Source organism: Dipteris shenzhenensis, chromosome 7, assembly GCF_047967505.1.
Source record: "Dipteris shenzhenensis isolate YYH24624 ecotype China chromosome 7, Dip_SZ_1.0, whole genome shotgun sequence".
Lineage (NCBI taxonomy): Eukaryota > Viridiplantae > Streptophyta > Polypodiopsida > Gleicheniales > Dipteridaceae > Dipteris > Dipteris shenzhenensis.
The window spans coordinates 46751822-46764681 of NC_141602.1; the positions used below are offsets into that span (position 1 = coordinate 46751822).

At 46.0% G+C, this 12860-nt stretch overlaps 1 protein-coding gene across 1 annotated transcript in view; it reads left to right on the top strand.

The window, feature by feature from the left end:
- Positions 1-2386: 2386 nt before the first annotated feature.
- LOC147900427 (uncharacterized) overlaps positions 2387-12860 on the top strand; it is a 30400-nt gene continuing 19926 nt past the window's right edge. The window contains exons 1-5 of the mRNA XM_087376645.1: positions 2387-2455; positions 2838-3689; positions 3787-3906; positions 4029-4103; positions 4270-4371. Of these exons, the coding sequence (XP_087232771.1) occupies positions 2387-2455; positions 2838-3689; positions 3787-3906; positions 4029-4103; positions 4270-4371 (1218 nt within the window). The remainder of the gene's footprint in view (positions 2456-2837; positions 3690-3786; positions 3907-4028; positions 4104-4269; positions 4372-12860) is intronic.

Genomic DNA, 12860 nt, shown 5'->3' on the forward strand with positions numbered 1-12860 from the left:
ATAAGCAAGTCATTGTGAATCACTCAAGAATTTATTTAAAACACATTCTTTTTTAATGTGTCATGATTGCAAAAAATTACCATGATATCTTTGAATTTGATTGTCGTGAGGGCACACATCTTATTAAGGCTGCCTTTCCATTATGATTTGGACTATGCCCTAAAGTGAATGGTTTTGAAATGCTACTTAGAGGCTTGTGTGTCTCTCACCCTCCATCTTGATTAGCTCATCCCTTCAATGATCTTGAGAATTTAAGTGCATGTGGACCCTCCCTGCAATGCACTCACTATTAGCACTATATGTCGATGTGTTGGAGACTCCCTTGCAACCTTGAGAATATCCAAGTGCGAAAGGCATCCTTAACTACATCTAAAAGCCATGCATATAATGAAAGGTACGACATAAAGTCCTTGACAATTTAACTATAAATGTAGCGAGTGAGAGAGAGAGAGAGAGAGAGAGAGAGAGAGAGTTTCTACATTTCTTATTCACCTAACATTGTATGTGCATTCTTTGTTTCATTTGCAGAGAGTGCATACTCTATGTAGTTTCAATGAGGGTGGACATTTTCAATTATGGTATTGTATTGTATGTAGTCTTGACGGTGATCAGCGTGTCATGGGGAAGTTCACCAATGTGCCAAGGGCACTCCCTCCTTCACTCTCATGGTAAGGAGCAATGTGAAGGCTCATCATCCACTTGTTCATGCAAGCAGCTTCTAGATTGTTACGGTGTGACTCCACGAGAGGAAGAGGGAGGGAGTGGCAATCACAAAGGCACTGTGACAGGCAACAAGAGAACACTCAAGACAACTCATGGAAGAGAAAGAGAGCTTGTATTCCCATATATGTGCATACAACAATGAAGACCAAAGTCAAACCTTTTGCCTTTTATACATTTCACCTTTTGAAGGGAGCACCAACTCTATTCTTTCTGACCTCTCTCTCTCTTTCTTATCAAGGCATTTGGGTCCATATGCCTCCAAGGTGGATTTCTATTATTTTCCTTTCATCCTCTCCCTATTCTCCACACTATCTTACAAACCATATCATTTTAAACCATGTGGCACATGCCCCTCTTCCTATACATGATCCATCTCTGGATTGGAAGCGGTGCATAATGTTAGACTTGAGGGCATTGTTCATTATCTTGTGGTGGTCGAAGAGTCCTTGGAAGCTGTGGAAAAACGGATTAAGAGGCAGCCAAAAGTGTGTGTCATACATGTTTTCGAGGGTCTGGAATTGGTGACCATGAAGAATTTTGATACGTAAGTATAGTGCATAACTTGGGGGAATTGAGGGCTGGTGTTGAGGTCAAAGACTATTTTTAAATGGAGGCATTAAAGTTTTTATTCCTTTGTGTGCTCATTTTTAGGGATGGACCATAGTAGCAAAATGATCAGCAACTGGAAAAAGTGCATGGTTGCCACGAGATGGCTAGCTCAAGCACTACAGCAAAAGTGGTATTGAACTCCTCCATCTATGTGACCAGAGTATAGGAGGTAGCCACCTTTGGAAAACATGGGGAGGTTGTAGACAATTTTAGGATCCAAGGCCTTCAGGTAAGATAAGTCATTCCAGATCTAGCATCTTTGAACAGGCATGTAAACAGGGTTGACTTGTTGGTCATGCCCCGCCAAAGCAGTACGTCCTCCAAAACACCTCGTGCTTAAAAAATGGGAGCCTCCATTAGGTTGGACCCCCGCTTTGTTGTCTATAATTGGCACCTTGCCAATATTCAGGATGATGTAGCCACCGTGTGTCTCCTGAGGGTTGGAGCTGCACCATTTGTGGAGGCTTTTTGTAGGATTTTGGTGAGGGTGGAGACTTCATTAAATCCTTCCTCTTGAGTTGGAAACTTTGCAGCTTTCCCTGCCACCTAATGACATCGGAGATGTCTTCAAACACCTGGAAGGACGTGATCGCCTAGTACCAAGTGTTGTGGTCAGGTGGGAGTTCGTGTGTTAAGGTGTCATCTTCTTCTATTGGATTCTTGTTCACCTCCTTGGTATCTTCTTTGTCATCGGGACCCTTAACATCCATGAAGAGCATGGGCTTTAAGGTCTAGTAGATCTTCTAAATCATTTGAACCAATAGACTCTTGTAGCGTCATGCCTTGTGAGTGTATTGATATGCAAACAATGGCCTTTGGAATGCTCCAAGAGGCATTTGTGCAGCAAAGAAAATGTGGGCCAGCTTCGCCATGCTGGGTTCTGGGCTCTCAGGGCTCTCAATGACTTGAGGGCAGACCAAATAATCTGATGTGGAGTCCACATCTTGCCCTCTCCAAGCCCTTTTCATGGGCAGCCAAGCTTGGCTACCCAACGATAATGGTTGAAATCCTCTTGGTCCCTCAGCTCCAATCAGAGCTTCATGTCCGGGCGACGATGGGCCCACTCTTTGCGGAAAAAGCCCATGTTCTCAAAGGACATGTTTGCGACACATATTGCAAACATGTAAGAAACTTCGCAGAATCGAGAAACGGATCTATGAGCTCGCATCAGTAGCAGAAATGGAGGACGTTGATCGAGCATTCGGGAGCAAACACAAAAATCTGAGGGGATTTGAGGGCAGAACCGCATTCATCTCGATCGAACCCGAGAAGAGCAGGATCGGAGAAGGACCAGAAGCTAACAAGTGAAGCACTTTTGGCTACCAGAAGACACCGATTCTGAAAAAAACAACTTGAGATCGCCCTTCGTTCGACCGTTTGCGGTTCGTGAGTCAAGCTTGAAACTTGGTCGGAGATGTCTTCCTGGGAAGATGAGCTCGATATCGACGACTCCGACATCCTTGGAGTGCTAAGAGGCCTTGCAATTTCCCTCAGCGGGCTCTCAGCCACGCCGCCCCATACCTGTGGCAAATCGCTTCCCCCTTGCGATACCGCAGCACGAACTAGCATCGGGCGTTCTCAGACGCTTTCAAAAGCCTCGACCGTCGCAGCTTGCATCTCGCCATCTGGAAGCCGACTTACCAGAGGCCTTTGAAGCGCTCGACGAGTTTGATCTTGACGCCGTGAGGAAGCGGAAAATCGACGGGATGACTAGTTTCTGCTCAAGTAAAGCAGCTCGCAGGGAATTAAGTACGCTCGGAGAGCTTCGTGATGTCCAGGAGGCAAGGGACGATATAGAGACACCCTCTACATCAGGACGTCGTCCATCTGAACGAGCAGCTGATCTTTTCCAGCAGAGCCAGGTCGCTCTTCATCGAATTGAGCCAAGCTCGAATCGATTCCCAGGGTTCGCAGGTGCTTCTTCTCGAATGGACGGTACACAACGTCTTGAGCAACCCTCTCAAATCCGCCCGGAACAGCCGTCTGGCAGGGATTTCATGAAAAGGGCTCAGTTGCCACTTTCACAGCGCGTTTCTCACGGAAATGAGGGCACAAGTTCGCTTCCACACGCCGAAGTTTCCCCCCCAGACCTGAACAACGAAGAGGAACGTGAAGGTCCCGAGTCTCATAACGCTCGGCCTATGTCGTTGCAGAAAGACCTACCTTATCAGATTCCTGGTCCTGCAGTAGCAATTCAGAGGGCTTTAGCTAAAACAGCTCGTCACTCTCTGGTAATGAACAGTGATAGAGGAGAGCAGTCAGCACCTCGAAATGGAGCTGAACCAAGAGGAGCCGTCCCAGACGATGCTGACTTACGGTGCGGGCCTTGGCTAAAAGCCATGGACTACGTTAAGAAGGTAGATCAAATTTACCAGTGTACTGTTGTATCTCGCCCCCTGGATGGGTAACCTTACTTAATGCGTGTCATGAATGTGGACCTGGCTCAGGAAATAGGTGTCTCTGAGTGCATTGAGATTAAAGACAAGTCTCTCGTTCTGTATAGGGCAGGCTTCTTTTTCAGTATCCAGTATAAGCGCGATAAAGACATCTAGGACTGATAACCGGATACCCAAGGTAACTTCCAAGTGTCATTTTCTTTTTTACTTATGTAGATGGATTTTGTGGAGCATTAAAGATGGCCTCTTTTTATCTTCTCTCTGAAGAATTTCTTATTTGTGTTTGTTTGTTTCATATAGCTTGTAGCTGTCATTAAAACCTGCACACCCAATGGTTGTGGAGACGTGTTCGTGAATCTAAAGGTTGGTTTTCGGGTTTATATTAAACTGACCTTCGCTAGCTATTCTCCAGTGACAGAAGAACTGTTAGCAGTTTGTATGTCTCATTAACACCGAAATGCTCTGTTAGAGTGACCAGTAGTTAGTTTGCCCTTACGGCCTTTTTTGGTATGTGCTTTTGCCACTGGGCTCGCTATTGCAGGATCATTCTGATGCGATTGGAGGTACCATAAATAGACGGGTGATGACAGAGACGGAGTTTGGAAGACATGTAGAACCTGGAGCTGTAATTTTGTTACACCAGGTAATTTTATTTTTCTGGGTCTGTATACTTCTAAGGGGAGTTTTTTTTGCTGAAGACTAATCTACAGAAATAGACTGGACCTATGTCATGGTCTGTGATATAGCCCTAAGCCACTGTCTCTCTTACTAAGCATTATGCTGGATTTCTGAATAATTTCAATGGTTTACTAACTTTGTAGCAGAATAGTTCTTCGAACACTTGAAAATAAGTGGTTGTCTTCTTTAGATTGACTGCAAAATGCACATATTCAGCAGCTTTTGATCGCTGTTAGCTGTGCAAGGGACTCCATAATAGGGCTTCCCTGTTGCAGTTTGGCTACAGTCTAATCCACATTCAGGGCATCAACGTGCATGTGACGTTGTGCATCAATTGATCATTTTAGTGAGCTGTGGGTGTGTCAAGGTTTTCAGAAAAAGAGACAGGGCCAAGGAAGGCTGCAAGTTTGGCCTAAGAATAATGTGACATCAAAAGGTCCTGTTTGTTAAGGAATTTACAAGAATTTTGACATAGATCGCCCTCATGGAAATCCATGAAATCTGAACTATTTGTTGCTTGGCCTTGCATCGCTCAATCTATACTGAGGGCCTGCATTTACTCATGGTCCTCACCTTTCTAAGCTAAGCTATGATAAAGCTTACGAATGTCAAACATGACTGGAAAAAATAGATGTACACCATGTACATTTTGGGTCTCTGTAGACAGTTTGTCATCTTGTGATATGAAAGTATGATAATTGGGGTGGAGCCTTTCTTATCTAGGGCTGAGGTAACAGAGGCTGCAGGCTGCTGCAGAGGACCCCTTATGGTTGGCTTGGATGAGGTCTGTTGCTGCTCCACAAGGTGCTCCAAGGTGGGCTGGACTGCACAAGGAGCATGTCATAGTAGCTAGTCCCTACTATGTGTGATGGAGTTTATGGTTTTCAATCTTATGAGTGACTATTGTGAGATTGAAACTGCACTATGTTGTGTTTTAAGAGGATGAGTTTGGGAATGTTCCTGGATTCATCTAGGTATATGTCCATGTGACACATGGCACCATTCTGTAGCATAATCGACCTCCCTTCCAAGTTCAAAAGCCCACCTGCATGTGCTGTAATACCAGTGTTCTGAACCCAAGTAAAAAATGTATTGAAACCACAACAATCCATTAACAATTAAAAATCAGGACCCCTGTGTCTTGCAAATTTGAAGATGCTTGTTGCCCTGAAATTCTGCATTTTCCGAATTCCATGCACCCAGTGGTCATAATGAAAGAGATAGCAAATAATGACGTTTTATGGTTGCACTGATGGAGAGATGGCCAGCATTGGCTATAAATGTGCTTCCTTTAGAATGTTCTGCTTCAAAGGCCATAACCCTATGTATTTCATGAATCCTGTCAACTGGTTTGTGTCTTACGGCTCCCTCCTTGACATGCATGATGTTTTTGCTGGAGAAATCATAGTCATAGAGTGTGTTCTAGTGTGTATTAGAAACTAGTTTTATGAGTCTTTGTGTGAGAGTGCCATGTGGCATATTGGGAGTTATCCCATATACATATGGTACTTGAGTGTGTTTCTCCACTCTATATGAGTGTTGTACCTTCACTTGTCACATCAATCAACTCAGTGGAGCTTTTGGTCATGTAAGTGATTTCATTTTGGTTCTTGCCTTTCCTTCCATTTCATTTCATTTCCAGTTCAAGTTACGCTTCCTTCCTTCTAGCTCCATTGTCTCCTTTCCTCCTCCTTCCAGTTCCTTCATGTGGTATCAGAGCCATGTGCCCTTTGTAGCTTTCCCTTCCTTGGGCAAACCTTAGGAGTGAGGTAGCCCGGAAATGGAAGCTATCTTCTCCCAAAGGGCAGCCCTTCCCTCTCTTCCCTTAGTGTCATGTGCACGGATCGGTATCTGACGTGTACTAGGTACACAGAACTAGCTCAGGTTAGCCTGGGGAGGCTTAGAGCTAGGCAGGCTTGATTCTCGGGTTGAGTGGCAAGGGTACGAACTATTTATAGGTCTTCGCTATTTTTGGCGCTCGGGGCCCGAGTCTATAAAAGGGGCCCAGGGGGTTTAGTTCTCAGTGTGCAGTTGGGAGCAAGTCTCGTTCCCAGGTGCTAGGTCTGATCCTGGATTGTGTCGCGGACGCGCGCCTGCATCTTAGCGTAGCCCAAGGCCCAGTGGCAGATCCAGGGCTTCACAGCGCCACCTGGTGGTATGGGACACCAGGCTGGTTGGGATCTGATTGGGAGTTCGTGCCAGTAGCTCAGCTCGTGGCTCGGGGGGACATCTTCTGATTCGGGATCACATCCCGTAGATGTCACGGTTGGGTGGTGAGCAGCCTGCTCAGTTCTGATGTTGTGTGTGGTTATTTTGCAGATCAGGGGTTTCAGGAGTGCTGGGATGTGTCAGTTGGTATCAACAGGCTGTGGACAGCCTGCGCCTAGGGCCTGCGCCTAGGGCTGCGTGCAGCCTGCGCAGGAGGAAGGGCAGGAGGAAGGTGCTTTTTTGCGAAAAAAGCACCCCTCCAAAGTTGGAGGGGCTCAGGTGCTTTTTTCGCAAAAGCACCCCTCCAAAGCTGGAGGGGCTCAGCCTTCTTTGGAAGCCTAGCTTCCAAATTAGGCCGCCCTGCACCCTATATAGGTGGGGGCTGGGTGCTAGGCAACCCACAAGCAGCCCCAGATTCGAGATCTTACCTCGAGATCTGTGCCAGCCGCCTCGCCCTTCAGCAGCGCCTCGTTCGAGCAGTTTCCCTGCATCCGCCTTGCTTGCGTCAGCCCTGCACAGCTCCCAAAGTTCCGTACCAGCCCGTACAGCTGCAGCGACAGCCGTACAGCCTGTACGGACTGTACCGACTGCTTCTGTACCTGCTGCTGCTCCGTACAGCAGCTGCGCCTACACCTGCAGCCACCGTACGGACTGCGTCAGCAGCCGTACAGGCCACGTCAGCAGTCCGTACAGCCTCTATCGTTGACTGCGCATCCGGTTGCAGATTCGGGGAGGCACTAGGGCTCGTGGTCTTCCAGATTTCAGCATCCTTTCTGTCAGATTTATCTGGGACGGTTTTCTTCTACTCCATCTCCCTCCGTGCTCCGTTTCAGTTATTTATTTCTCTCCGTTTGTAATCGAATCAGTATTCAGCCATGTCTGATGCTCCGAATCCCGAGTTCACTATGGGGGAGCAGGAATTAGACTACACTCCAGTGGGGGAGGATGATCAGGGTCTCTATGACGACCTGATCACTAAGAAAGCCTTCAGTGAGTTCACGACTGCTCTAGATGGTAAATTTGAGCAGGTCAACGCTAATCAATCGGGGTTGACACAGCAACTCCAAGGGATACAAGCTACTTTGACTCTTCTGGCTAGCACGGTTCAGGCACTCACGCATGTGGATGCCATGGCCTCCGTGCTAGGCCCGAATATCACTCCGGATCCCTTTCCAGGTGACCAGAAATCAAGAACAAAGGAGGTGGTTGACACTTGGTTGCACAAGTGGCAAGTACACTTCCAATTTCACCCCTATCCAGACGAGAAAAAGATTCAGCTAGCAGCAGGGTTTATGTCAGGTAAAGCCTTGCTTTGGTGGAAAGAACTCCAGCCTAAGCCTGACACTTGGACAGAATTTGAGGGTATCTTCAGGAAGGAGTTCCTGAAGAAGGAAGATGACTACGATATCGTCGGCAAGCTCAAAGCCCTCGATATGTCAAAATTGAACTTAACTTTTGAAGTCTATCTTCAGAGATTTAGGGATCTGCAAACCAGGGCCACCAAAATGGATCCTGTAACCTTGTTAGGTTTTTTCGTGGATGGTTTGCCAGACTCCTATAAGTTACAGATTAAAAATAACAAGTGCACAACATTGCAGGAGGCCATGACATATGCGCGCATATATGATGATACCATCGCCGGAACCAAGGCAACCACAGTTACCGAGACCAGCGGAAAGAACAAACGCAAGTTCTTTCAGCATGCAACTGGTATTGGGGAGACGAAGTCTACGGACAACGCCTCCAGGAAAAGCTTAACTCCTGCGAAGAATGGTAAGGCCCGTTTCCTTCGCACTCTCCGGCTCAAGAAAGAGGGCCGGTGTTTTTATTGCGAGGAGCGGGGCCACACGAAGAATGAGTGTCCTAACCGGAAGAACCAGAGATTGGTGCTAGGACCGAAGCTCCAGGCAAGTCCGCGTACCGCAGCCAAGGGAGCCAACCAGGTTACGATGACAGGTATTTCAGTAAATGTCATTACCTGCCCCCTTTCTTGTAATTGTACCTTTAATACTTCGTTGTTTGGTTCCCATGATCTTTTCCGAGTTTATGGAGAAGTTAGGGACCAACAGGTTCACATTCTCTTTGATCCGGGCAGCTCTCACAATTTTGTTAATTACAAATTTGTGCAGAAGATGGGGCTGTCCACAGTACCTAGCGACCACACCTACGAGGTGCAGCTTCCAGCCGGGAAGTAGTTTTGGGATCGCAAGGTTGAAGCGCTTCCCATCCGGATTCAAGCCTACACGGGAGCTCTCACATGTTATGTTATGCATTTAGAGCATGTAGACTTGCTGATCGGGATAGAGTGGTTTAAAACCCACAATATCCAGATTGGATGGACGGAGCATACGCTTTCTTTTGAAGACAAAGGCACCCAATTTTGTATTCAGTGTGATAAGATTACCCCTTCTCAGGGGCCTATTGTATCTGCGATGCAGCTTCGGAATATATTGACCACTTCTCATTATGATGTCTATCAGTGTGTTTTGATTCCACTTTCTTCATTTATTGTTTCGGTAATTAACAAAAATGAATTAAGTGTGTTTGAACACCGAGAATTGAGAACGTTGTTAGATAATTTTAAAGACGTATTTCCAGCTCAACTGCCGGAAGGTTTACCTCCAGAAAGGGCAGTAGATCATCGCATAGACTTAGTCCCAGGGGCTCAACCTATCAGTGTACCACCGTATAGGATGAGCCAGGTAGAGGAGGATGAGTTAGCTATCCAGCTTCAGGATTACCTGAATATGGGCTATATCCGCCCAAGTAAATCTCCTTGGGGTGCACCTGTCCTCTTAAGAAAGAAGAAGGATTCTTCCTGGAGGATGTGTATAGATTATAAACGACTAAATAAAGTTACAATTAAGAACCGCTATCCTTTACCTCGTTCTGATGATTTGATAGACCGTTTGGCTGGAGCGAAGTATTTCACTAAGATTGATTTGCGTACGGGTTATCACCAAATCCGTATCTATGCTAAACACATAGATAGGACCGCATTCCGGACTAGGTATGGTCATTACGAGTTCCTCGTATTACCCTTTGGTTTGACCAATGCTCCTGCTACTTTTCAGCAGATGATGAACGATTTGTTCAGAGATTATCTGGGCAAATTTGTTGTCGTGTTCTTAGATGATATCTTGGTATATAGTAAAACGCTTGAGGATCATATAGGACACCTCCGGGTTGTCTTATTTGTTCTAAGACAGCATAAGCTTTATGCCAAGATGAGTAAATGTGACTTCTTTATGAAGGAGATCATTTACTTAGGACACAAGATTTCTTCTGAAGGTATTAGCATTGATCTGGATCGTATCCAGAAGGTTTTAGAATGGCCTATCCCTCAGACTGTGAAACAACTTCGTTCTTTCCTAGGATTTACGGTATTTCTTCGGAAGTCAGTCCGTGATTATTCACAAATCACGGTACCCTTGACCAACATATTGAAAGGTCGTGGACGCAGGTCTACTCAACCGATCCCTTGGAATGATGCAATGAACAAGGCTTTTGAAACCTTGAAGTTATCTATCAAGGAAGCACCCGTTCTTGCATTACCCGATCCTACCCGGCCTTAGGTTTTAGAGGCCGATGCGAGTGATTATGCGATTGGGGCAGCTCTATTCCAAGAGGGCAGACCTGTAGCTTTTGAGAGTAAGAAACTAGACGACACTCAGTATCGTTGGCCCACACTCGAGAAGGAACTTTATGCGGTAGTGTATGCTCTCAAGGTTTGGAGACACTACTTGTATGGTTCAAAGTTCCTTGTATTGACTGATCACCAGTCAATCAAGTATGTGTGTGATGGATCAGAATTGAGAGGAAGGAAAGCTAGATGGGCAGAGCTAATGCAGGATTTTGATTTCGAAATACGTTATCGTAAGGGTTCGTTGAATAGTGTGGCGGATGCCTTAAGTCGAGTTAAGTTTGTAAATGCTTTGTCATTTACGGAAATATCCTCAGACCTATTTCAATCCTTGAGAGGGCTATACGCAACTGATAGTCATTTCAGTTCTTATTGGCAGAAAGTCCAGGATGGGAGCTCCATGGTTGACCAGGACTCAGGGATTGTGCCACCTAGGATACAGGCGGCGGGAGGTCAGTGGATGATTAGGATGGATGATTAGGAACGGCTTGCTGTTCCGGAATGAAAAGATTTGTGTGCCTGATGTTCTGGACCTAAAATCCAAGATTCTCTGGGAGTGTCATGATGCTCCTAGTGCGGGACATCCAGGTATACATAGGACTCTGTCTCTTGTGAAGCATACCTTTTATTGGCCTAAGATGCGTGCATTTGTCGAGAACTATGTGGTAGGTTGCCGAGTTTGTCAAGTTACTAAGGCTGAACGCCTTAGGAGCGCGGGCTTATTACAGCCTTTACAGATTCCAGGTAATAAGTGGGACAGTATTTCCATGGATTTTATTACTGGTTTACCCCGAACGCGCAAGGGTCATGACTCTATTTGGGTCATAGTTGACCGTTTGACAAAAATGGCTAGATTCTTACCTACAAGAACAACTATTTCAGCTGTTCAGTTGGCTCACGAGTTTGTGGACCACTTGTTCAAGCTGTATGGTTTGCCATCTGACATAGTCAGTGACAGGGACTCAAAGTTTACAAGTAACTTTTGGACACTTGTATTTGAGAAGTTGGAAACTACTCTAAGTATGAGTTCCTCGGATCATGCACAATCCGATGGCAGTACAGAGAAGGTCAACCAGTTGGTTGAAGACATGCTTCGGGCATATGTATCTAAGAGACAGTCTTCGTGGGAAGATTATCTACCCATGATTGAATTTGCTTACAACAGTGCAAAGCATTCTAGTACAGGTTATAGTCCTTTTATGCTTATGTACGGGTTTCAACCTAAGTCACCAGTTATGGTAGGATTAAAAGGGATTCAAAATGATGCTGCTAAGAACTTCTTGCAAGACATGCAGGAAATGTTGCAGTTTGCCAAGGAATCTATTAGAAGTGCCCAAGATCGGGACAGATTTTATGCTAATAGACATCGTTCACCTAGAGAGTTCTCTGAAGGAACGATGGTATATTTGAGAATTCCTAAGGAATCCAAGAGCCTAAGTACTGGTTTGGTTCTGAAATTATCCCCCAGATATTGTGGCCCATTCAAGGTCATTAAAAGAATTGGACCAGTTGCATATCGACTAGAATTGCCTCCTGATGTTAAAGTACATCCAGTCTTTCATGTCAGTAGACTGAAAGAAGTATTGGGTGCAGATGATCAAATTGTTTCTCCTCATGAGATTATAGAAGTTACAGATTTAACTTTTATTCCTCACGAACCTGAATCTATTCTTGAATTCCGTGAAAGACAGATTCGAAATCGTACTATCACGGAATACAAGATTAAGTGGAAGGATCGTGTTGAGGAGGATGCAACATGGGAGACATTACAAAACCTCCAAAGAACATTTCCCGATTTCTTAGCAAACTCAGGAGTGAGTTCTTAGAGGAGGGGGAGTATGTCATGTGCACGGATCGGTATCTGACGTGTACTAGGTACACAGAACTAGCTCAGGTTAGCCTGGGGAGGCTTAGAGCTAGGCAGGCTTGATTCTCGGGTTGAGTGGCAAGGGTACGAACTATTTATAGGTCTTCGCTATTTTTGGCGCTCGGGGCCCGAGTCTATAAAAGGGGTCCAGGGGGTTCAGTTCTCAGTGTGCAGTTGGGAGCAAGTCTCGTTCCCAGGTGCTAGGTCTGATCCTGGATTGTGTCGCGGACGCGCGCCTGCATCTTAGCGTAGCCCAAGGCCCAGTGGCAGATCCAGGGCTTCACAGCGCCACCTGGTGGTATGGGACACCAGGCTGGTTGGGATCTGATTGGGAGTTCGTGCCAGTAGCTCAGCTCGTGGCTCGGGGGGACATCTTCTGATTCGGGATCACATCCCGTAGATGTCACAGTTGGGTGGTGAGCAGCCTGCTCAGTTCTGATGTTGTGTGTGGTTATTTTGCAGATCAGGGGTTTCAGGAGTGCTGGGATGTGTCACTTAGCCTCTCCATGTGCTGCTGATTCGTGGAGCTGTTACTGCTGATTTGTGGAGCTGCTGCCTCGGAAATCCTGCCTCCTATTGCTGTTGATTCCGCCTCCTGCCGCTGCTCATTCTGCCTCCTACTGCTGCTGATCTCTCTCTCTTTCCTTGGATCTTAGTGGATGAAAAAACAGCCCTTTCACTCTTTTTTCTGATGAAAAAGCAAGCAAGGTGTTTGAATGTGAAAAAGTTGGAGATT